The following is a 26838-nucleotide window of genomic DNA, read 5'->3' on the forward strand; positions in this document are numbered from 1 at the left end:
TAAAGGCAGCCCAGGGCCCACAGTAGGGATGGCCTTGCGGTTCATGGCAAATTTTGCATGTTCACGATTCGCCAAACCGGCGGACTTCTGGCGCTGTTCGCGCGGCGGACATATGCGTTTACATTGTGAAAGAACTTTGACCTATGATGACACATCCATCATGGGGTACAGGACAGCCAATTGAGACATTTCAGCACATGGACTGGTGTGATAGACCAGTGGCCCCCAAAAATGACAGATTGAACATGGGGTGTTATATACCTTCTTCTACATACATACTGCACTTCTCGAGAAACTTTTGTTACAGGGTCATTTAAAAAATGACAGGCAGAGGAAGAGGCAGGCCCTTCTGCAGGGGTGGTAGGGGTAGGGCAGGAGCAACTGACTTGAGCCAAAGTGGCAAATTGCAGAAGGTGCCTGCGATTACGTCAAAGGACGCGTCAGACTTGGTTGAGTGGCTCACTCTGCCTTACTCTAGTGCACCCTCCTCATCCTCTTGATCTGCATCCTCTTCACTCTCTGCTGTGTGCACCCCCAAAGACACTACCACCAACACCACCATATACCTTCCGCTTGAGTCACAGGAATTATTTTCCGATCCATCACATGACATTTCCGATGCGCAGCCATTCTTGGCATTGGATCAGGAAGAGGAGGTAGCAACAACCGCCACTCAGCAGTCTGACGACAGTACTTAGATCAGTCCAAGGAGGAGGTTAGTCCTCGCTGTTGCTGCCTACTATCCCCTAATTATAGCGGTGGGGAAGGTGACGTAGATGATGACGTGTCTAGTGATGTCACGTGGGTGCCCACAAGAGAGGAATAGGAGGGGAGTTCAGAGGGAGATATGGACCAGCAGATAGGGAGGAGAAGCAGGTGGAACTTAGATTGCACAGGAGGGACAAAGCAGACTGCTAATGTATCAGGAGCGAGGCATCAACCATGTACGGTCACATCTGGCGCTCCCAGGACGCCGGCACATGACTCCTCAGTGTGGGCTTTTTTTAACGTGTCTGCTGTGTTGCCATCTGCAATCTTTGCAGTCAATGCATAAGTCGCGGTAAGCCCAACACTCACCTAGGGACGACCTTAAGAAGGCACATGAACTGCCATCACCGAGCCCAGTGGGAGCAACGGAACCCACAAAGCCACACTCCAGGCTCTCACCATCCAGCCTCGTCTTCTACTTTTCCTTCTCCTCTCTCCTCAGAATTGTCCTCCACTCCACCCACCTTCCATCATGCCGTCCTCACGTTTTTCTGGAAAAAGGCAGGCTTCCACCGGCCAAATGTTCAAGCGTAAAAAAATGATGACGCCGGATGACCCTCTTGCCCAACGGTTGATGGCTGCCCGCCAACTACTGCCATATAAACTGGTGGACGCAGAGGTCTTTTGAAAATTTGTGGCCATTGGAACACCACAATGGAAGGTCCCAGGAAGGAAGTATTTCTCACAGAAGGGCATCCCAGAGCTACATGGCCATGTTCAGCGGCAAGTGAATGTATCTATGGCACACAGTGTCGGTGCCAAGATACATCGGACCAAAGATACGTGGTCTAGCAAACACGGGCAGGGAAGGTATATAACTTTTACTGCCCACTGGGTGAACCTTCCAGCCGTCAAGCATGTAACCCGTGGCACCCGCCACCCGTGTAGATTTGGTTTTACCGCCGCGGATGGCATGCAGGCCTGCCTCTTCTTCTCCTCCTCCTTCCTCCTCCCTCTCCTCCTTGGCTGACTCCTCCTTTTCCTCTGCTAGCGTCTATTCCGCTGCGCCGCCCAAGCTCCCCAGAACTTATTCGACATGCCAGGTGAGACGTTGCCATGCTGTGCTGCGTCTGTTGTGCCTGGAAGCTAAGAGCCACACTGGCCCTGCACTCCTTTCAGCTTTGCGTTCACAGGCAGATCAGTGGCTAACACCGCTCAATTTGACAGTTGGTAAAGTGGTGTGTGACAACGGTGCCAGTCTGCTTAGCGCATTGAAACAGGGCAAAATTACACACCTGCCGTGCATGGCACACGTCTTAAACTTGGTCGTGCAGCGATTCGTTGTCCAATACCCTGGGGTCCAGGACATCTTGCGGCAGGCAAGGAATATCTTGGCCCATTTCAGAAGATCTTACACGGCCATGGCTCGCCTTGCTGACATTCAGCAGCAACACAATCTGCCAGTCAGACATCTTATTTGCGATTGCCTGAGGCGATGAAACTCAACCTTCTATATGCTTGATAGGCTGCTCCAGCAGAAACGTGCAGTTAAAGACTACCTGTACGAATTCTGCGGCAGAACAGGTTCTGGGAGCTTGGTTTTTTTTCACCGCGCCAGTGGCTGCTCATGCGCGACACATGCAGACTTCTGCGGCCATTTGATGAGATTACCAAACTGGTCAGTCGCAACCATGGCGCCATCAGTGACATGGTACCTTATGCCTTCTTTATGGAGCGTGCATTGCGTCGTGTCATTGATCAAGCCGTGGAGGAGCAGGAGCAGGAAGATGAGGAAGTCGCAATGCTGGATGAATTCCCGGGGGGGCTACTCTATCTGAGACAAGTCAACAACAGGAGTCTGAAGAGGAGTCAGAGGAGGATGGTGCCGGGCGGATGAGGAGGAGCAAGAAGAGCATGCTTTAAACCTTTCTGGGATCCCTGTTGTTGTCCGTGGATGGGGAGAGGAGAACGAGGAGGATGACATTATCCTGGATGATGAGCAGGAGCCAGGCCACCACACCGCTTCCAGTTTAGTGCAAATGGGGGCCTTCATGCTCCAGTGTTTTAACAGGGACCCCCGTATAAAAAGCATAAGGGTCAAGGACCAGTACTGGGTGTCAACATACTTAGACCCCCGGTACAAACACAAAATGGTGGAAATGTTACCACCGTCACAGAGGGCTGTCAGAATGGAGCACTTCCAGGCCTTGCTTCGAGAAATGCTGCATTCTTCTTTTGCGTGCGCTGGCAGAGGAGGAATTCCCACTCCCAGAGAAAGAGTTGCGGGTACCAATCCAACAGCGCCTGCAAGAAGAGGGCGGTTTGAAGATATGTTGGTGACTTCTGATATGAGGTCATTCTTTCAGCCAACCCATCGGCAGGTCTCATCCGGATCCAGCATCAGGGAACGCCTAGACCGACAGGTGTCCGACTACATCAGGTTAACGGCTGATGTGGACGCTCTGAGGAATGATGAACCCCTGGGCTACTGGGTGGGCAGGCTTGTCCTCTGGACAGAGCTTGCCCAATTTGCAATGGAACTGTTGGCTTGCCCCTCATCCAGTGTCCTGTCCGAAAGGACGTTCAGAGCAGCAGGGGGGATCGTGACCGATAAGCGCACTCGCCTAGCTCACGACAGTGTTGACTATCTCACATTTCTAAAAATGAATGAGGCATGGATCTCGGAGGAATTCAACCCATGTGACCAGTAGACCATGTATATGCATAACTCTATAAACAATTTATTTAATCGAGCACACAGACCCTTTTTCTACCCTTGGCTCACTTCCTTGTACAAAAAAAGAACACCGTACTATATGCCCGTACCCTCCTGTTAGAAGAGGTTGAGCGGTATCATATTTTTGGGTCCCGCAGCGAGTTGCTGGTATCAGTGCTGCTGTCAGTGCTCTCTATCTCGGTGCTGGTGTCAGTGCTCTCTCTCTATCTCGGTGCCGGTGTGGTGTCAGTGCTCTCTATCTCGGTGCTAGTGTGATGTCAGTGCTCTCTATCTCGGTGCTGGTGTCAGTGCTCTCTATCACAGTGCTGGTGTGGTCTCAGTGCACTCTATCACGGTGCTGGTGTCAGTCCTCTCTATCATGGTGGTGGTGTCAGTGCTCTCTATCATGGTGCTGGTGTCAGTGCTCTCTATCACGGTGCTGGTGTGGTGTCAGCGCTCTCTATCTCAGTGCTGGTGTGGTCTCAGTGCTCTCCATCACGGTGCTGGTGTGGTGTCAGTGCTCTCTATCTCGGTGCTGGTGTCAGTGCTCTCTATCACGGTGCTGGTGTCAGTGCTCTCTATCTCGGTACTGGTGTGGTCTCAGTGTATTCTATCACGGTGCTGGTGTGGTGTCAGTGCTCTCTATCTTGGTGCTGGTGTCAGTGCTCTCTATCTCGGTGCTGGTGTCAGCGCTCTCTATCTCGGTGCTGGTGTCAATGCTCTCTCTCTAGGTGCTGGTGTCAGTGCTCTCTATCAAGGTGCTGGTGTCAGTGCTCAGTCTCTATCACGGTGCTGGTGTCAGTGCTCTCTATCACGGTGCTGATGTCAGTGCTCAGTCTCTATTGATGTGCTGGTTTCAGACAGTGAGGGAGAAAGCAGCTGAGAAGCCAATCAGCAGGCAGTGCCAGCACCATGGCTGAGGATCAGCACTGGACTGGCACCTCCGGACCACCGCAGTGGAGCCCTGCATAGGTGGGGGTAAGGGCCGGGCAGAGGGAGGGGCTCAAGCACACTGGGACACTGACACAGGACTGCACTGCCCTGACTGTAGCACTGATCATCTTCTGCACCCCCTTCATAGCCTGCTCTGACCTTGCCTCTCCTCCATGGCCTTCATGCGCTCCTGAATTGTCAACATTTCACAGATAAAAAAAGAATGCTTGTCGTTGTCGATCCCAGATTCACTTAATACTTTTGTTATGTCAGTGTCCATGTGGTGGGACTATGTTTGCACAACTAGTAAGTATTTTGTGGCTGAAAATATGACCTGTAGGTTTTTATGGTTCGCCTGCCAATAAATAGACAAGGTGGGTGGGGGCTTTAGGGGCTGAAGTACTGATGTTTTTATAGTTTTAGATGGCAGTCCACTTTAATCCAACACTGGATTAAACTGGAGGTGTGCATACCCAACCTAGAACAACTAGCTGGTGTCACTACACTCCTCCAGTTGCCTGGCTGGCCTTATTTTCACTCTAACAGGATCAGACATCATAGCTAGCCACACAAAGCACAGCAAGGCCAAAATGAAGAAGTTGAAAGAAGTTGAAAGACAAACTTGACCACTTTGTGTGAATACAGCTAAGTCAGATCCAAATAATGGGGCAAATTATTTTTTCTACTGTGGATTTTGTAGGCAAGAGTAGCCTGGTGTGCTCAAGCTTTACTAGAATACTAAATAAATCTCCAGGAAGGTAGGACATGCCTCCTCTATGTGTTTCATTGTTGATGAAGTGTGAATGAATTGTGCTTTTTATTGTTATTAGTAATAGCAGCTCACATTTTGTTTGGTTTTCTTACAGATGTTTCCTCTCCAGACGATCTCACTTTTGGTTTAAAAGGGATGTTTCAGTTATTTTGGGAATGGAAGCCTTCAAACACAAATTGCTCAAATTATTCCAAAAATATGAGTTCATTAAAAAATGAACGACAAATGAAGGTAATTAGATACTATTTAACGTTGTGTGTTAACTTCCTATCATGCTGCTATTGTCTAACACAGGGGTAGGCAACCCCCCTGGCATGGGTGCCTCAAGCGGCACACAAAGCCTCTTTTTCCGGAACTCGACTCCCTCCCCATCATCAGAGCAGCGCAGGGAAGTGTCAGTGAGACACTAATGCATTTCAATTTCAGAATTTCCCATGCCGCACCTGCACTGAGGGGAAGGCACTGTGCCCCCACACATTCTAAAAGATGGGAAACATTGTTTGGCACTCTAACTTTGCTGTAGCTGCAATCGTCAGCTTTTGTGATGGGGAAGAGATTGGGTGCAGTTCTGCTGGGGGGGGTGGTCCCTCTTTCCAGCAAGAGGGGGAATGTCATTGGCCACTGCTAAAGCCAATCATAATCTTGTTAGCCCTGTCCACCATCTAGAGGAAGATGACTTGCTTGGTTGCCACTCCCAATCTCAGAAGGGATTTCACAGTGATTGAGAAAACCACAATCCGGTGACAGTTTCTGGAATTACTGTTGAGGTTCTGGGAACTTTGTTGAAATTTTTCCTGAACCTTTGTGTCATTTACTACTGAACCCCTGCACTCTGTGTCCCTTTAAGCCACAGCCAGTATTTGGAGCAATGAAAATCACACCTAACTTTTCATGTGGCGCAGAGGGCAGTACTTTTTCTCAGGTGCAGGGGCCCAACTTATGATCCTGAACACAAGCCCACTGCTTTCAGAAGATACCCCTGACCCGAGCTCATCATTGCACATCCATTCCAGATGCTTGTGCGTGACATCATATACATCACATACAAGCATGTGGGCTGGATGTGAGAGGTGGATCAGCAGGATAAATGTGCCAGGACAGGTAGATGTGTCTCATCTCTGCTTCCCTTCACCACTCTGCATATCACTCATATCATAGATGAGAAGAGGGTACAGCTGTGAAGCAAATGAGCAGGAGGGTACAGCAGTGGGAAAAATGAGCAGGAGGGGTTCAGAGGTGGGACAGAAGAGCAGGAGAATACAGCAGTGGGACAGAAGAGCAGAGGGTAGAGTGATGGGGCAGATGAGAAGGGGGTTCAGGCTTAGGACAGAAAAGCAGGGGGGTAGAGCAGTGGGGCAGATGTGAAAGGAGGTGTATTGGTGATAGAGATGAGCAGGGGGTTAAAGTGGTGGGGCAGAAGAGCAGGGGGGTACAGAGGTGAGACAGATATGCAGGAGATACATTGGTGGGGCAGAGGAGAAAGTGGTTTACAGTGGTGGGGCAGATGAGCAGATGGGTTCAGTGTTAGGACAGATGAGAAGGTGATTCAGTAATGAGACAGAAGAGCATGGGGATACTGCGGTGGGGCAGATGTGCAGGGAGGTTCAGCGGTGAGGCAGATGATAAAAGGGGTACATTGAAGGGGCAGGTTAGAAGGGGGTTACAGTGGTGGGACAGAAGAGCAAGGGGGTCCAGTGGTGGGCAGAAGTGCAGGAGGTACAGTGATGGGAGGGATGAGAAGAGGGTTCAGCGGTGGGACAGAAAAGTAGGGGGGCACAGTGATGGGGAAGATGAGCAGGGGGTTTCAGTGGTGGGACAGATAAGCGGGGGGGGGGGGTCATTGTTTGGTCAGATGAAAAGGGTGTTAGTGGTGGGAAAGATGAGCAGGATGGTTCAGTGTTGGGGCAGATGAGAATGGGGTTCAGCGGTGGGAGAGGAGAGCAGGGGGATACATTGGTGGGGCAGATGTGAAAGGAGGTGCATTGGTGGGACAGATGAGCAGGGGGTTACAGTGGTTGGGCAGAAGAGCAGGGGGTACAGAGGTGGGGCAGATGTACAGGGGGGTACAGTAGCGGGGCAGAGGAGAAAGGAGGTTCATTGGTGGGCCAGATGAGCAGGGGGTTACAGAGGTGGGGCAGATGTGTAGAGGGGTACAGAGGAGAAAGGCGATACATCGGTGGAACACATGATCAGGGGGTTAGAGTGGTGGGGCAGAAGAACAGGGGAAACAGAGGTGGGACAGATGTGCAGGAGGTACAGTGGTGGGGCAGGTGAGAAAGGGGGTTACAGTTGTGGGGCAGATGAGCAGATAAGTTCAGTGTTAGGACAGATGAAAATACGGTTCAGCGGTGAGACAGAAGAGCATGGGGGTACGGCGGTGGAGCAGATGTGCAGGGAGGTACAGTGGTGGGGCAGATGAGAAAGGGTGAACATTGGGGGGGCAGATGAGCAGGGAGCAGGGTGTTACCGCGGTGGGACAGAAGAGCAGGGTGGTACAGTGGTGGGGCAGATGTACAGGGGGTTACAGTGGTGGGACAGATGAGCAGGGGAGTACAGAGCTGGGGCAGATGTGCAGGGTAGTACAGTGGTGGGGCAGATGTGCAGGGTAGAACAGTGGTGGGGCAGATGTGCAGGGTAGAACAGTGGTGGGGCAGATGTGCAGGTGGTTACAGTGGTGAAACAGATTTGCAAGGCTGACAGTGATCTGAGGTGTGAAGGTGCATGAATTGGGGCTAATCTAAAGTGTGGAGTTGCAGGAATTGGGGCTGATTTGAGACGTGAGAGTGCAGGATGTTGATTTCTCACTACTACTCAAGTAGTTTACAGCATTTACTTTATAAAAAATCATTTTCGTTAATGAGTGTGAAGTTGACATTTTTTTGTTATAAAATCGTCACGCTCAAATTCATTGAAAACATTTTTCGGCACGCTGTGCTCAAAAGGCTGCCTACCCCTGGTCTAACATAATATTGTCCTTAAAGACGTTTTAATGAACATTTAGAGCCTACCTAGGTAGTTCCAATTTACACTAGCAGTAGAGAGCTTTTCAACACAGACAACAGAGCTTATTGAGCCTTATTGGGCAATTCTTCTGTTGGGTACAGTGCCTTTAGTACAGATACTCGGCATGCAGGGCTCATTGAATCCTATATGGCAGTGCTTCTGCTGTGTACATGATGTCTTCAGGCTCAATATAAATCAAAACACATTGTATTCATTTGCACCAAGGTTGGTGTTTGCATTGCATGAGACCTAGACTCCTCTCACCAATGGGGGCTCACTATAGCTATCTATACTGTGCTCCTCATGTCCCCTCTATATTACTGTATCTTCTCCTGCATCTTGCTACTTTCTGCAGCCAGAAGCCATTAGCAAGCAGTGCTCACATGATTTTCAAGTTAAACCCTGTAAATTCTGAAGGCAAACAGTAATTGACCCCATATTTGGGCCCAGAAAGAAGAAGGTAGTAAATCTAGCGACCTTGCCTGAAGCCCCACTAGGGAAAAATAATCTGTGCTGTATTGTGAACAGAATATGCCCATGGTTGTGGGCAAAAACTAGCGGAATATTTCCCAAAAAAAAAGCCTAAGTCCGAAAAAGATTGGATTTCTCAGAACAATCCAGGAGTAGGTTTCAGCCACAGGCACAGGATACAGCCCATGACCAGTTCCTAGTTAGTAACCTGGGAAGAAAGAAATGGAATATTGGTAAGAAAGGAGAAAGAGATTTAACAGAAGGCTATTAATGATAAAATCATCAATGTTGTGTTTAACCTGTGGGTTAAATCACATGCCAACACCTCTTTTGTACTCCACTGGTAAGGTTTTTCCAGTACTGCCCTTTCATAAGGTCTTAATGAGATGTTATGATTTCTAAGCTGAGCAGAGTAATGTAATAATTGGCTTTAAAATGTCCCTGACATTTAAATATTACTAGGAAGGCCAGCATATTATAAAGGAAAAACTACAAATAAAATAAATAAATAAATCACAAACAATGCTGTAATGTATTGTTTACCTATTTGTGGCTAGAGGTCATGAATGCTTAGCTACATATAGCAATATGGTTTACCTTGGCAAATAAATTTGTACACTTATATAATGGGTATGCATATTTTTAGAGACATTTATTACACTCTTAATAAAACCTGCTCCATTTTGTTTAATGATAGGCTGCCAAACATGCAAAAAAAAAAGTAAAACAATCATGCAATCACAGTATTGTCGATGAAGCCTTTAGGCTGCATGTGATCACTGTCATAGAAAGTTATTGCACGATCAGGAACCACTCTGATTGGTTCTCACTTATTAATGGGGATCAGAACTGTCAGTGACAGCTGGGACTAAGATCCATCAGCTGCACAAAGTGTTGTCTGGAAGCAATTAAAGGGAGGAGGTTTATTAATGTGTCTTCAGCAGGGGACAGCAAACTGATGAATATTAGTATACAGATTTCAGGCAGGAAGAGGGTAAAATGTGCTTTTAACCTCCCTGGCGGTATGATTCTGTCAGGAATTCCATTCCAAAAGCGGTACAATTCTTTTGCATGAAAATTTGGTGTTATGTATCATAGGCCTGTAATTCTTAGTAATTACTTACTAAAACCTGACCAAACAAGACTCTAGTAGACATCCCAGATGTGATAAAGTTAGAAACACAAAATCATGAATTATAATCTTATAAATAATATAATTTTATTCAATAAAGTAATGTGAAATAATGAAATTTGTCAAACAAAGAAAATTCAATAAACATCCTGAGTGTGATACACTTTGAAGCAGGGTACAGCACACAGTCCAACATCACAATCCGGACAATAGAACCGGGTTTCTTTTCGGACTTTTTTCCCACTGCCATCTCTATTTGAGCAGCAAACCACACACATCCTGGTAGGTGCTGCCTTTTTTGTGGTTGGTGGTACATAGTCCACAAAGTGACGACCTGTAAGGCGCTCTGGGCTGACAACGTCAACAGCATGTCGTCCAGGTCTGATCCCAGATCCTGATGGTGTCTGGTGTTGGAGGAAAATCTGCTCCGCCACCTTCCAGGTAAAATCCGCATGAATAAGAGGCTTGCGACTCTGTGCTCTATATAGGACATATGCGTTCCAAAGGCATTGCTCCAGAAGATGCCGGAAAATCTTTTTATAATATTTTTTTTGTTGCTTGCGCATAGCCGGATAAAATGTCATTGCCTGATCGGCTCTGTCCACGCCTCCCATAGTGCAATTGTAGTCTATGACGACTTGCGGCTTCAGCACATCTTTCCCACGTTTGGTGTGGACCATGGCAATGGCGGTATTGTGCACGGTACTCATCAGACAAACGTCCTTCTTATCTCGCCATCGCATTGCCATCATTTTACCCTTCTGCCAGGCAACCATTTCTCCGGTTTTTAGATTTTTCCGGGAGAACAGAGATGGCATGTCACGCCGATTGGGCCTAACCGTACCATATGCATCGGTCTTGTTTCTTAGCAAAACATCAAAAAGTTCCGGAGACGTATAAAAATTGTCCAGGGTGACACAATATCCCTGGTTCAGCAATGGCTCCAGCAGTGTGAGGACTGATGATGTGGCCATCCCATAGCCGCTGTACCTGGGGTTGAACTTTGTGCCTTTACCGGTGTAAATGACCGCATTCCATATGTACCCGGTGGATGACTCGCAGAGCATGTAGGACTTTATTCCAAATCTCGCTCTTTTGGACGCAATAAATTGTATCCAGCTCAGGCGTCCCTTGTAGGCCATCAAGCTTTCGTCCACGCAGACGTCCCTTTCTGGCATGTAGGTCCGCTGGAAGTTGCTCACAATAATTTGCGATACCTCCCAGATTTTTTTGAGTTTGGGTGCAGGATGCGTGGCCTCATCAAACTCCTCATTGTTCGTGAAATGAAAATATTTCATGATGAGGGAAAAACGGTATTCCGACATCACGGTGCCAAAAAATGGAGTGGCCAATAATTTATTGGTGGTCCAGTACCATTTTTGGAGCGGTTTCCCCACCACTCCCTGAAGAAGGATGAGTCCCAGGAACTGCCAGATGTCCTCTTTGGTCACTGGTTCCCACTTTCTGCTTCGGGAAAACCTGGCATGCAGTGTAGCGGATTGCTGTACCTGGTAGCGATTTGTCTCTGTGACAATTTTTTCAATTACATCCTCAGTGAGAAATAATTGCAGGTATGCCAGGGGATTGTCACGTTCGACATCTACCTTCATCCCAGGTGATCCAGTGAAAGGGAATCTTGGCGGCGCTACCTGGTCTGTATCGCAGTCGATAGGGCACCAATTGCGCACATCGCTGAGGTCAGGTGCAGGATCATCACCGCTGTCACTTGTCAGATCCGTGTCAGTGTCAGACGACAAATCTCCCACCGACTCGCTGTCGCTAATTTCTGCGAGCAACTCCGTGTCGCTATCGCTGTCACTCAGCTGGTCCAATGGCGATTTTTTAGCGAATTGGCGCTTTTTTGATGCCATGTTAGATATTCTTTTATCGGAGGCAAGGGGCACTGTATGGTTTATCTGTCAGATAGAGATGATACAGTGTAATCCTCTCAGATTACAATGTATCACCTCTATTTATGTGTTTGTGTTGTGTAACTTTTTGAATTTCCCGCCCAGTTCCGCTCCCGTGCGCCGCTGCTGCTCGCAGAGAACGGAACCAGGAAGTGAGGATGGCGTGACCTCGCCGGCGATCGCGTCGGCGATCACAGGGGAGGACACGGAGGACAGCGGAGAACATCGCTGGAGCGCAGGGAGAAGGTAAGATCTCCGCTCGCCGCTCTGCAATGTTACCCCGAGCGTGACTCGGGGTTACCGATAGTACAATAGAAAACCTAACCCGAGTCACGCTCGGGGATACCGCTAGGGAGGTTAATTTCAGTTTGCAGCCATATATGATTTAAAAGGGATTATAGCAGCTGCTACAGTTTAAGGAAGTCACTGGAGAGGCCTTCCCCAGCATCTTTAGAACAGAAGCCAGTAAGAAGTTAACAATTATGAAACATTTTTTTCTATACAAGTAGCCTGATGTGGGTTTTTTTTTTTTCTCTCTTAGCAAAATTTGAGTTTTACTTTAACAGAGCAAAATTCATCTTTCATATACTATTGTGGTACTATTTAGGAAGGCCCATATATTAATAATGCTAAGAAATAGCAATGTGAGTCTGCTACAGGCCGACTCAACTTCAAAGCCCTTGTACACACAGTCGGAGATTCCGACAACCAAATCCATCTGAGTAATTCCGACGGATTAATTCCGGAAGAGGTCCGGAAGTGATGTTGCATACACACGGTCGGACTAAGTTGTCGGAAAATCCGATTGTACATAACGTGATGGCGTTATTTCGTTACGACGGGACTACGTTCAGGCTAGTAGCCAATAGCTTTGGTCTAGGAATTTGATCTGAGCATGCGTGGCACTTTGTCTGTCGGAGTAGGCTACACATGATCGGAGTATGTCCGATAGGAGCATTTTGTCGGAAAATTTTACTGGCAAGTTGGAAAACTTGGTCCATCGGATATTCCGACGGAAACAGTCCGATGCAGACCACACACAGTCGGAATATCCGACAAAACGGTCCTATAGGAAACATTCCGTCGGAATCTCCAACCGTGTGTACAAGGGCTAAGAGATGTTGCATAGCTCTGGTCAAGTTAAAGCATAGAGAATGCTGAAGTCAGGATCTAAGGGCTGTGTTTTTTTTTTAAGTGTATGTAAGTGGGTAGGTTGAGGAACAAGTACATGATTTAATTAAATTATTTTTTTAAGATTATTAATCATAGCCATAGATAAAGCCACATAACCCTGTAGCAAATCCTATAGGAAATTATTTGATAGAATTTAGCTTTCTTCATATACTGTACAGTACACAAATGAAATGCCGCTCATCTTCATTCTAACATTGGATATTGCAGCTTACTAGTCTTTGGTATGGTGGCTGCATTTGTTTTATTGTTTAAGCTTTTTGGCATTATTTTCTCTTGGTGAGCCTGCAAATAACCCACTTGACTGTGATTAGCTATATCACATATACACTGATCTATGGAGGGAGCCGTGGATATCACCCTAGGCTCATGATAGGGACTACAAATATGTCTGTATTTCTTCATGTTCATTGCATGAAGCAATGCAATTGGTAGTTTACAGAAGAAAACTAAGAAGGAAGATAATCTTCTGTGCAGTTCAAAAGTGACAAGGGCACAGCATTTTTGGCAAAATCTGCAAAATTGAAAAATGAAAAAAATAAAAATGTAATACTAAGCCACCTAGGCCATTTTAGGACTGAAAGCTGCAATATAATGCATTTTTGTTCTTGTGTTTAGTTATCAATTAATATATAATTTTTTCACTTGTAAATCAGTAAAAAAAAAAATAATGCATGTACTTTATTTTGTTGAATTTGACAAAACTCCTTTTTTTCATATTGTACTGTAATTACATTAGGAGGAAGGAAAATCAACAAGTGGGCAATATGAAATATTTAAACTGAAATGGTTTGATCCCAATGATAAAATATCCCTTCGTGCTAAATGCATAGACAACACCATGCCAGAATCAACAGAATCACTGAACAGGACTATACAGCTGGCACCAGGTAATGTCTGTTCAAATGCACATTTCTCATATCATTATTTCTACTTGTCCAATGTTCAATATCATACCCATCTTGTTAATATGTATTTCTCTACACTTTTTTTAAACTGCAGAGAAATAGTTCAGTCTGATGGCAGAGTCTCTTTGCACAGATGTCTGTTCTGAATTTTAGGATCTTCACTGAAATGGTTTTCTAGGTGCACAGAAACACATATGCTGTATGTTTACACAGATATCTACTGGCCATATTATATCTGTTTTTACTTAGCTAGAGTTTATCAGAATTATCTGTTCAAATGCACATTTGCAATGTGATTATTTTACTTGTCTATAGATTAGATCTAGCTTTCATCTAATCCAGGCATGTCAGACTGATGTTTTTGTGTCACATGCGCCCCTCTTTTTCCTTTTTGCAGTCCTTGTGGTGGTTTATTATTTAAACTGGTAAGGATTCTAAAAGGTTGTGCTTGGCCACAAATTACAAAGATATAAGAAACTGCACTCAGAAACTTACTTGAATACTGAGGAAATATTAAATATATATAGCCATATAATTGTGCGCTTTTTCTATTAATTTATCATAAGTGATATATTACTATTATGAATTATTATTATTAAATGTATATAGCCATATAATTGTGCGCTGTTTCTATTAATTTATCATAAGGGATATATTACAATTATGAAAATAAACGATATCAGAAATTAAAATAAACCATCATACTGAATATCAAACCATTATTGGTTCACAAAAAATGTGGATTTATCTAAAGTTCTGTGTGCAGTAATCCATTATGCTGTGCTATATATGCAATTCATCAAACAAAAGTTCCAAAGTTCATATGGTTAAAATTGTGCAAAATGTGTTCCAGAGTTCATATAAAAAAATGCTCCAACCGTTTACATAATGTCCTTGCACTTGTTTCCTCTCAGAAGGCATTGACTAGGAATGGAGCCTCCATTCTCAGTTGATGCCTTCTAAGAGGAAACGCGTTGGGTAGGAGCCAGTAGAGTGACGTCAACACGCACTGATTGTTCATATGGTTAAAATAGTGCGCTCACAAATACAATTGAACACGTGTTCCAGAGTTCATATAATGAAATGCTCTAATTCACATAATCTCCTTACATAAAGTTGATGTGTGGTTCAAAATTCCCCACCTGCGAGAAGAGGAAAAAAGTGTCCTTGTGCAAAATAAATGGATCAAAAGTGCTTGTGCATAACTACCGTGCTCCAAAACAAAAAATTGTCTGCTTACCAGACAAATAGATCCCACAAAGGGGATCGTGTGCGCTTAACCACTTCCCGACCAGCGCACGACGATGTACGTCGACAGAATGGCACGGGCAGGCATATTGGTGTACAGGTACATCCAATATTCAATGCCGCCCTGCAATCGGGAGCGCGCCGCCGGCGGCACGCTCCCGCGCTGGTCGGGACCCCCGTGAGTCCGGTCGCGGGACCCGCGGACTCAATCGCCCTGGGCATCCCCGCGATCGTCTCACGGAGCGGCCAAATGGAGGAAATGCTGTGATTTACCAAAAATATGTAGAAGAATACGTATCGGCCTAAACTGAGGGAAAAAAATGTTTTTTTATATATTTTTGGGGGATATTTATTATAACAAAAAGTAAAAAATAATGCGTTTTTTTCAAAATTGTCGCTCTATTTTTGGTTATAGCGCAAAAAATAAAAACCGCAGGGGTGATCAAATACCACCAAAAGAAAGCTCTATTTGTGGGAAAAAAAGGACGTCAATTTTGTTTGGGAGCCACGTCGCACGACCGCGCAATTGTCAGTTAAAGCGACGCAGTGCCGAATCGCAAAAAGGGGTCTGGTCTTTGACCAGCAAATTGGTCCGGTCTGCAAGTGGTTAAACAAGATCACATCTAAGGGTTGGTTGTCAGCTGGCCTCAGAAGATTAGGATGGATCCAAGCTCACGTCACTCACAGCGTTTTATAATAAAAGCAATGGAGAGGGCTCATAGTGCATTAACGTATATAGAATCAATTTATTAAAAACCAAAATGCACTTACAAAACAGTTGCTTGTATGTGTCAGGACTGGCTTAGCCCTTCCTTCTCTTGGCTGGCCGCTCAGCTGTCGGCTAATTGCCAGCTCTCTTCTCTCTCCACAGTTACCAGCTGTTCCTGATGATGCTCGTCTGGCCAGCCTACTTAAAGCCTTCCAGCTCACTTCACCTCTGCCTTCGCCTTGGTCACATCACTGAAACCATCTCCTACGGTTTGTTTAACCACTTCCCGACCAGAGCACGACGATGTACGTCGACAGAATGGCATGGGCAGGCATATTGGCGTACAGGTACGTCCAATATTCGATGCCGCCCTGCCATCGGGAGCGCGCCGCCGGCGGCGCGCTCCCGCGCTGGTCGGGACCCCCGTGAGTCCGGTCGCGGGACCCGCGGACTCAATCGCCGCGGGCATCCCCGCGATCGTCTCACGGAGCGGCCGAATGGAGGAAATGCTGTATAAACAACATTTCTCCATTCTGCCTAGCAACTAGTGACGCTGATCTCTGCTCCATGTGTTAGTAACACACCCCTAGGAACACTTAACCCCTACACTGCCACCCACTGGTTAACCCTTTCACTGCCAGTGTCATTTACACAGGAATCACTGCATTTATATAGCAGTGATTACTGTATAAATGACAATGGTCCCAAAAATGTGTCAAAAATGTCCGATGGGTCCCCCACAATGTCGCAGTCACAATAAAGATCGCCGCCATTACTAGTAAAAAAAAAATAATAAAAAATTATTAATAAAAACGCTATAAAACTATCCCTATTTTGTAAACGCTATAACTTTTGCGCAAACCAATCAATAATCGCTTATTGCGATTTTTTTTACCAAAAATATATAGAAGAATACGTATCGGCCTAAACTGAGGGAAAAAAATGTTTTTTTATATATTTTTGGGGGATATTTATTATAACAAAAAGTAAAAAATAATGCGTTTTTTTCAAAATTGTCGCTCTATTTTTGTTTATAGTGCAAAAAATAAAAATCGCAGAGGTGATCAAATACCACCAAAAGAAAGCTCTATTTGTGGGAAAAAAAGGACGTCAATTTTGTTTGGGAGCCACGTCGCACGACCGCGCAATTGTCAGTTAAAGCGACGCAGTGCCGAATCGCAAAAAGTGGTCTGGTCTTTGACCAGCAAAATGGTCCGGTCTGCAAGTGGTTAAAGACTGGCTTGCTGACATCCCTTCTGGCTCCTTATCCTGCTTGCTGTGCTGTACTTGGATCCCTGACTTCTGGCCTGGCTGACTACCTGTCATGACCGTCCTGGCGATCCGATCGCACTTGGGAGGTCTGCTCGCAGGGGCCCGTTGCTGAGAACCTGTTGTTACCCTTTGGTGCGTGTTAACGCGAACGGACGTAAGCGGGTGCGCGTTGGTACGATCGGGCGCACGCGGGTGCGCGATGTTGCGAACGAGCGCACACGGGTGCGCGGGGTCACGAACGGACGCATGGCTACTCGCGGGGGCCCGCAGACTCGCCGTGCGACCGCTTTGGCGCCCTAAAGGTTACTTAAGGACTCTGCCCCCGCTTCCCTCTTGCTGTCCAGTCTACAGCGTGTCCGGAGATTCTGTTACTTGCTATCTGTTGCTTGATTCCTGTTACCCGGCCTGTTCCTGACTACGTTCGTTTGCTGCCTGCCACCGACTCCTTGCCTGTCTGACTACGTCTCTGCCTCGTCCCTTGTACTGTTGTTGTCCGCCTGTTACCGACCCGGCCTGTACCCGACTCTGCTGTTTCCTCCTGCTGATCCGATCGGATACCCAAATACCTGCTGTCACCTGCTGACGACCTTCTGCTGTTCCAGCCTGATTGCCTGAGCTTGCTGTCACCTGCTGACGATCTTCTGCTATTCCAATCCATCTGCCAGTGCCTGCTGCCACCAGCCGACTGTCTCCAGCCATTCTTATCTGCTGCCTGTGTTGCTGCTGACAATCCGGATCTGCCTTACACCTGCCAGGCACTTGTGCCCTCTGAACTTTTGGGTCCCTGTTACCACCCTCAGGGGTTCTCGAGCCAGAGGCTACGAGAGGCCGCTCCCTGCATTCTGGGCTCGCCTACCAGGTACGTGACAGTACTGGACAGCCATGTCCGAGCCCACGCAGGGAGCCTCCCCTATGGACGAGCTCTGCCGCCATCTTGCCGGCCTAACCCAGGCGGTGAAGAACCTGCAGGAAGGTTACGGACGATTGGAAGAACAAGTTCAAGCCCTATCTGCTACCTCGCCAGCCACCTCCGGGTCCTCTGCCCCACCATCAGTGGTGATGATGCCGCCCGAACCTAGGGTCCCTACTCCGGAACGGTTTTCGGGCAACCGGAACAAGTTTAGAGCCTTTCGCAACTCCTGCGAACTCTTCTTTGCCTTGCAACCAAGGACCTTCTCCCTCGAGGCAACCAAAGTGGGATTCGTCATTTCCTTATTGACGGACGAACCACAGGCCTGGGCACACCACCTCTTGGAGCGGAAGGATCCAGCTCTAGACACTCTGAATACCTTTTTCCTGGCAATGTCAAGGTTATTTGAAGACCCTCAACTTGCTGCTACCGCAGAGGCAGCCCTACACGCTCTGCAACAAGGTTGCAGGCCCGTGGAGGACTACGTGTCGGAATTCAGACGCTGGAGCTCCGACACGGACTGGAACAACGCAGCTCTTCGATACCAATTTCGTATGGGCCTGTCAGAGTCTCTGAAAGATGAACTGGCCTGAGTAGGTATCCCCGAGACTCTGGAAGCTCTCATAGACCTCTCGGTCCAAATCGACAGACGCTTAAGAGAGCGTCGTCAGGAGCGTTCCTCCACAACCACTCGCCCTGTCTGGATGTTGCCACGTGTGCCAAGCTCCACTCATTCGGCCCCTTCTGCTCCTGCCACAGCCACACCGGACCTTCCGAAACCCATGCAGCTGGGGTTACTCCGACCATCTCTGACACTCGAAGAACGCCAACGCCGCCGGGCCAGCAACCTTTGTCTTTATTGCGGTGAACCGGGACATTTTGTTCGCACTTGCCCTGCTAAGATGCGTAAGTGCCTTTTCACCCCACCTGCTTCATCACCCGTTTTGTTTAATAACACTTCTCACCTGGCTGTTCCTGTTCTTTTGCAGCTTCCAGGAAGGAGTATCCAAACCCACGCAATTATTGATTCCGGGGCGTGCTTTGTGGACTCGTCTTTTGCCCTAAGGAACAAAATTCCTCTTCGGCCTAGGGAGAAAGGACAGGAGACTTCCCCATTGTCCGCTACCATTGCCGGGGTTCACCAGGAGTTTTTATGTCTAGACGTCATCAAGTCTCCATTGTTCCCTGTCATTCTAGGCATGCCTTGATTGAGGGCACACAACCCACGCATCGATTGGGCAACAGGAAGAATTGAGTTCCCCTCGGCCTGCTGCCTCCAGCATTGCTGCCCGGTTGTCGACAGGGATTCTTCTGCCCTTCTCTGCCTGGAAACAGACGCTGAGATCCGACAAGCCGTACCTAAGGATTATCATGACTTTCTGGATGTATTCAGTAAGAAAGGTGCCGAAACCTTACCTCCCCATAGGCCATACGACTGTCCTATAGAATTGCTACCCGGGGCAGAGATTCCTTTCGGGAAGAATTTTCCCTCTATCTGAGACCGAGTTGAGTACCCTGAGATCCTACCTAGATGACAACCTAGAGAAAGGATTCATCCGACCTTCCACCTCCCCAGCGGGTGCAGGGATCTTCTTTGTTGAAAAGAAAGACCATTCCCTACGCCCATGTGTGGACTATCGGGCACTGAACAAGATTACTATCAAAAACCGTTACCCCCTGCCATTAGTACCCGAACTATTTCAGAGACTAGGATCTGCTAAAGTATTCACCAAGTTGGATCTTCGGGGTGCCTACAACCTCGTCCGTATTCGGAGGGGTGACGAATGGAAGACTGCCTTCCGTACCCGCTTCGGGCACTTTGAATATCTAGTTATGCCGTTTGGTTTGTGCAATGCCTCAGTCACATTCCAACACTTTGTTATTGATATTTTTAGAGACTACCTTGACCTATTTGTAATAATTTATCTTGATGACATCCTGATTTTTTCCTCCACTTTAGCCGATCACCGAGAACATGTCAAGAATGTTCTCGTCTCCGTCTTCACGGCCTGTATGCCAAGCCTAAAAAATGCGTCTTCGAGCAACAAAGCATCCAGTTCCTCGGTCTGATCATCTCAGTGAAAGGAATCGAGATGGACCCCCAGAAAATCTCTGCTATCCAGGACTGGCCTGCCCCTTCTGACAAGAAGGGGGTTCAGCGATTTGTGGGATTCGCTAATTTCTACAGAAAATTCATTAAAGGATTTTCCTCTATCATTTCCCCCATCACTGGACTGACCAAACAGAGTCAGAAGTTCCGATGGACCCCCAAGGCGCAGGAGGCCTTCAAGATCTTGAAGGACTTATTTGTATCAGCTTCAGTCCTAAAACATCCCGACCCCACTCTGCCATACATCCTAGAGGTGGATGCTTTAGAAATAGCGGTTGGGGCATTGCTCTCCCAGAGACAGGGGCCCAAGTCTCTGCTGCACCCGGTCGCCTTCTTCTCCCGCAAGCTATCCGAGGCGGAAAATAATTATGATGTCGGTGATCGTGAGCTACTGGCAATAAAGGTGGCACTCGAGGAATGGCGCTATCTTCTTGAGGGCGCCACCCACCCGATCCTGGTTTATACAGACCATAAGAATTTGGAATATCTTAAATTGGCTAAGAGACTGAAACCACGTCAGGCCAGGTGGGCTCTCTTCTTCTCCAGGTTTTCATTTCATATTACCTACCGTCCAGGATCCAAGAACACCAAACCTGACGCCCTGTCTTGCATGTATAGTCAACCAGAAAGCCCTTCGTCTCCGGATACCATCCTCTCCGCAGGGAACTTTCTCTTGCTCCAGGGAGACTTACTGTCCCAAATTAAGCAGGCCTCCATAGGCACAGCCTCTCCACCCGACATCCCGCTATTATCCAGTGATGATCTCCTTTGGTACAAGGATAAGATCTTTGTTCCCCAGGAAGTACGAACTTTAGTTCTGAGCTCCTGTCACGACCATTTGTTGGCCGGCCATTTTGGGGTGCACAAGACTTTGGAGTTACTCCGACGTACGTTCTGGTGGCCACAGATGAAAGAAGACTGCAGGAAATACGTGGAGGCTTGTACCACCTGCATCTGGAGCAAGGGCAGTAAGTCGAGAGCCTGGGGTCTGCTGAAGCCACTGCCCATTCCTGACAGACCATGGAGGATGATCTCCATGGATTTCATCGTCGAGTTACCCCTCTTGGAGGATTATTCTACAATTTTCGTAGTGGTAGATAGGCTCACCAAGATGGCCCACTTTTTGCCCATGAGGGGCACTCCTTCAGCCACAGAGACGGCCAAGACCTTCATTAAGGAGATTGTGAGGCTCCACGGCATCCCCGCTAACATCACATCAGATAGGGGGGTGCAGTTCACCTCTAGGTTCTGGAGAGCGCTCTGCGGGGCCCTGAAAATTGAACTCTGCTTGTCCTCGGCATATCATCCCCAAACCAATGGCCAGACCGAAAGAACGAATCAGACGTTGGAGCAGTATCTATGTTGCTTCACTTCCTTTTCTCAAAACGACTGGGCCTCGCTTCTGCCCTTGGCTGAGTTCGCCTACAACAACTCTGTTCACTCCGCCACCAAGCAATCCCCGTTTTTTGCGAACTTCGGCTTTCACCCGCTATTTCTATCTGGCAATCTCCCCGAATGTCCGGTACCGGCGGTGCAGGAGAACCTCAACTTCTTCACGACAAACAACAAGCTTCTGCAAGAGACTTTGACCAAAACACAGGAGTACAATAAAGAAGTGTTTGATAGAAAGAGAAGGGGGGAGCTGGATCGCAAGGTCAGAGATCAGGTCTGGCTGTCCACCCTGAATCTAAAGCTGTCTTGCCCATCCAAGAAATTGGGCCCAAAATGTGTGGGTCCCTTTCCGATCGTGAGGAAGCTAAATAGCGTGGCATTCGAATTGAAGCTTCCGGAATCTTTTCGGATTCACCCAGTTTTCCACGTATCTCTACTCAAGCCTGCAGTTCCGGATTCTTTTGCCAATCGAGATACCAGTCCTCCGGAACCCGTGATTATCGATGGGGAAATCGAGTTCGAGGTTGAATCCATTTTAGACTGTAGGAAGAGACGGAACCAGATTCAATTCCTGGTTAAATGGAAAGGATACGGGCCTGAGGAAAATTCCTGGGAACCAGAATCCAACATCCATGCGAAGAGACCAATCCTTGCTTTTAAGAGGTCCCATCCGGGTAAGATGGCACAATTGGGCATCCGGAGGCTGCCCCTTGGGGGGGGCAATGTCATGACCGTCCTGGCGATCCGATCGCACTTGGGAGGTCTGCTCGCAGGGGCCCGTTGCTGAGAACCTGTCGTTACCCTTTGGTGCGTGTTAACGCGAACGGACGCACGCGGGTGCACGTTGGTACGATCGGGCGCACGGGGGTCACGAACGGACGCACGGCTACTCGCGGGGGCACGCAGACTCACCGTGCGACCGCTTTGGCGCCCTAAAGGTTACTTAAGGAATCTGCCCCCGCTTCCCTCTTGCTGTCCAGTCTACAGCGTGTCCGGAGATTCTGTTACTTGCTATCTGTTGCTTGATTCCTGTTACCCGGCCTGTTCCTGACTACGTTCGTTTTCTGCCTGCCACCGACTCCTTGCCTGTCTGACTACGTCTTTGCCTCTTCCCTTGTACTGTTGTTGTCCGCCTGTTACCGACCCGGCCTGTACCCGACTCTGCTGTTTCCTCCTGCTGATCCGATCGGATACCCAAATACCTGCTGTCACCTGCTGACGACATTCTGCTGTTCCAGCCTGATTGCCTGAGCTTGCTGTCATCTGCTGACGATCTTCTGCTATTCCAATCCATCTGCCAGTGCCTGCTGCCACCAGCCGACTGTCTCCAGCCGTTCTTATCTGCTGCCTGTGTTACTGCTGACAATCCGGATCTGCCTTACACCTGCCAGGCACTTGTGCCCTCTGAACTTTTGGATCCCTGTTACCACCCTCAGGGGTTCTCAAGCCAGAGGCTACGAGAGGCCGCTCCCTGCATTCTGGGCTCGCCTACCAGGTACGTGACACTACCCGATCTGGTTACTGGACTCTGGCTATGCTTGACTATGCTTTTTCTATTTACCTTTTTATTTTTATTAGTAAACAAGTGTGATTTAATTGTACTTCTGTCTCAGCCTGATTCATGGTTTCTCACAGTATGAGACAAACATCAGCAGTGTATGGCCATCTGCAGAACCATGTGTGTTGATAGCACACTACTGGCTCCTACCCTACACATTTCCTCTCAGAAGGCATCAACTGAGAATGAAGACTCCATTCCTAGTTAATGCCTTCTGAGAGGAAACACGTGCAAGGAGATTATGTGAACTGCTGGAGCATTTCTTCATATGAACTCTGGAACACGTTTTTGCAAAATTTGAATCATATGAACTTTGGAACATTTGTTTGATTAATTGCACATATAGCACAGCATAATTGATTACTGCACACAGAACTTTAGATAAATCCACATTTTTTGTGAACCAATAATGGTTTGATATAGTATGATGGCTTATTTTAATTTCTGGTATAGTTTATTTTCATAATTGTATTTGTGAGAGCACTATTTTAACCATATGAACAATCCGTGCGTGTTGACGTCACTCTACTGGCTCCTACCCAATGCGTTTCCTCTTAGCCCCTGTACACACGGTCGGAGATTTCGACAACCAAATCCGTCAGATTTTGTCCGTCGGATTTTGTCCGTCGGATCTTGTCCGAAACTGTTGCATACACACGGTCGGACTAAGTTGTCGAAAAATCCGATCTTTCAGAACGTGATGACGTAATTTCGTTACGATGGGACTACATTCAGGCTAGTAGCCAATAGCTTTGATGTAGGAATTTGATCTGAGCATGCGTGCCACTTGGTCCGATCAAAATTCGCTACACATGATCGGAGTATGTCCGACCGGCCCAGTTGGTCAGGAAATATTTCCAACATGTTGGAAAATTGGGTCCGACGGATATTCCGACGGAATCAGTCCGATGCATACCACACACAGTCGGATTATCCAACAACACGGTCCGATAGGACACATTCCGACGGATTCTCCGACCGTGTGTACAAGGGCTAAGAAGACATCAACTGAGAATGGAGGCTCCATTCCGAGTTAATGCCTTCTGAGAGGAAACACGTGCATGGAGATTATGTGAACTGTTGTTTTGTTTGATTAATTGCATATATAGCACAGCATATACACACCTTTGATTATTGCATACAGTACTTTAGATAAATCATAGATTATCATCATTTTTTGTGAACCAATAACGGTTTAATATTCAGTATGATGTTTTATTTCAATTTCTGATATAGTTTATTTTTACCATTGTAATACATCACTTATGATAAATTAACAGAAACAGCGCACCATGATATGGCTATATATTAATAATTTAAAGTCCAACTGCAGCAAAAACTTTAAAAATATTCTTTTGAATAGAGTAAGGGTTAGAGACCCTGTTTTATTTCTGTCCTGCTCCTTTTGGAAAGATTTTCCTTTTACTTCTTTCCAGAAAGCTCGGATTTGTGCCGCCCAGCTGTTTTCAACTTGCCACGAAGCCAGCTAAGCATTTAGAGTGGCTTTGTTTTCTCCAACTTTAAAGTGAAACTAAAGTGTATCTGAGCACCACAAACTGATAATGCTATTTAACTATTTTTTATTATTTAAAGCAAACTTGCCCGTCCATTCATGTCATCATGTTTTATTTTGTTGAGAAATTACTTTGATAAAAAAAAAGAGTGATAAGGAGAATAAGTTAAGCTGATCAAACAGTGAAAGAATGATCAAAATACAGATGGTTTCAGAAGAAATCAGATGAATTTTGTTCAGTTTCTTACCGTCCATGCTTGACAGAAGTTGATCGTTTGATCAACTTCTGTCAAAAAAACAGGTTGAAAAATGTTTCTTGACCAGCAGGTCTATGAGTAGCAGATGCCGCTGTCAGAGTATAATGTCCTAGGTGATGCAGGGGGGGGGGGGGGGGATTCCTCCATCCACCTTGTTTGTGGATGGAGGAATTTTTTAAAATTTTTTTTTTTGGTCTGATCTATGTCGTTGTATATAAAATGAACTATTTTATCTATCAAAAAGTGTTTCCTAGTGCTAAACCTTTTATCCAATGTCTAAATTGCTGCATTTGTAAACTCCAAAAGCCAATATAAAGGAAGTGAAAGTGGTAAAAAAAAGCTGTACGAGCGAGCCGTGTCTCGCTCGATCTATCATGGACCCGATCTCCGTTCCCTGCGAGCGTTGCGACGCACGGGGATGGAGATCGGTGCCAAATTCAAAAAGTGAAACACACAGTATACATACAGTATAATGTAATCTTACAGATTACATTGCTGTATGTAAATATTTCACATCCCCTTTGTCCCTAGTGGTCTGCCCAGTGCCCTGCATGCAGTTTTATATTATAAAAACTGTTCTTTATGCCTGGAAACTGGAGATTGCCCATAGCAACCAAAACTGTCCCTTTACATCAAAAATGGTTTTAGACCAGCTAGAAAATAGCGATAATAAATTGGAATCACTCGCAGAATTGAGCGACAGCGATTTGTGGGGAGATCCGTCATCAAAAAATGAAAAGTAATGACAGTGACAATTCTGCAACTGAGCAAATTTCAGTGTTTTTGATTTGATTACATTATTGAATAATTTTTATTATTGTTATATTATTATTTGGTACAATTATTTATAGTTATTTATTATATTATAATTTATGATTTAATTTTTCAAACTTTATTATACCCGGGATGTCTGCTAGACTCTGGTTTGGACAGATTTAAGTGAGTTATTCCTAAGAATTACAGGACTACAATATAAAATGCCAAATTTTCATGCAAAATAATTGTACCGCTTTTAGCAACTAAAATCCGAAATAATCGTACCGCCAGGGAGGTTAAGGGAGTGTGGCAGTGGGTGTGTCCTATGCCTACATATTTTGCTAATAGGTGTCCCTTATTCCCGTTTCAAAAAGGTGGGAGGTATGTAAGATCTATGTTTCTGAAAGAATAAGGGCTGCCCTTAACCTCCCTGGCAGTATGATTATTTCGGATTTTAGATGCTGAAAGTGGTACCATTATTTTGCATGAAAATTTGACCTTTTATATTGTAGTCCTGTAATTCTTAGGAATAACTCACTTAAATCTGTCCAAACCAGAGTCTAGCAGACATCCCGGGTATGATAAAGTTTGAAAAATTTAATCATAAATTATAATATAATAAATAACTATAAATAATGATACCAAATAATAATATAATAATAATAATAAAAATAATTCAATAATGTAATCAAATCAAAAACACTGAAATTTGCTCAGTTGCAGAATTGTCACTGTCATTACTTTTCAGTATTTGATGACGGATCTCCCCACAAATCTCTATCGCTCAATTCTGCGAGTGATTCTAATTTATTATCACTGTTTTCTAGCTGGTCTAAAACCTCTTTTGATGTAAAGGGACAGTTTTGGTTGCTATGGACAATCTCCAGTTTACAGGCAGAAAGAACAGTTTTTATATTATAAAATTGTATGCAGGGCACTGGGCAGACTACTAGGGACAAGAGAGATGTGAAATAATTACATACAGCAATGTAATCTGTAAGATTACATTATACTGTATGTAATTTGTGTGTTTTACTTTTTGAATTTGACGCTGTTCTCCGTCCCCGTGTGTAGCAACGCTCGCAGGGAATGGAGCCCGGCAATGTGATACATCGAGCGGAGGACGGCTCGCTCGGACTGCGGGGGGGGGGGGGGACATTGCTGGATCCATGGGACAAGGTAAGTAAACTCATCATGGATACAGCGATGCATTCCCGAGTCTGGCTCGGGGTTACCGCTCATGGTGCTGAATTTTCACCCCGAGCCAGACTCGGGAATGCCACGGGGGGTTAATGAAGGAATTTGGGAACCAGTGAAGGGTAATGTTTGTATTGCAGCGTACAAGGACATTATAAACAGTAGTTCCCTT

At 46.4% G+C, this 26838-nt stretch overlaps 1 protein-coding gene across 1 annotated transcript in view; it reads left to right on the top strand.

The window, feature by feature from the left end:
- The window catches only part of LOC143999439 (interleukin-13 receptor subunit alpha-1-like), a 220936-nt gene that overhangs the window by 87204 nt on the left and 106894 nt on the right, over window positions 1-26838 (top strand). The window contains exons 2-3 of the mRNA XM_077493983.1: window positions 5224-5360; window positions 13576-13726. Of these exons, the coding sequence (XP_077350109.1) occupies window positions 5224-5360; window positions 13576-13726 (288 nt within the window). The remainder of the gene's footprint in view (window positions 1-5223; window positions 5361-13575; window positions 13727-26838) is intronic.

This window comes from Lithobates pipiens, unplaced genomic scaffold (genome assembly GCF_037356315.1).
Source record: "Lithobates pipiens isolate NorthernLeopardFrog02 unplaced genomic scaffold, aLitPip1_a1.2 Scaffold_1, whole genome shotgun sequence".
NCBI lineage: Eukaryota > Metazoa > Chordata > Amphibia > Anura > Ranidae > Lithobates > Lithobates pipiens.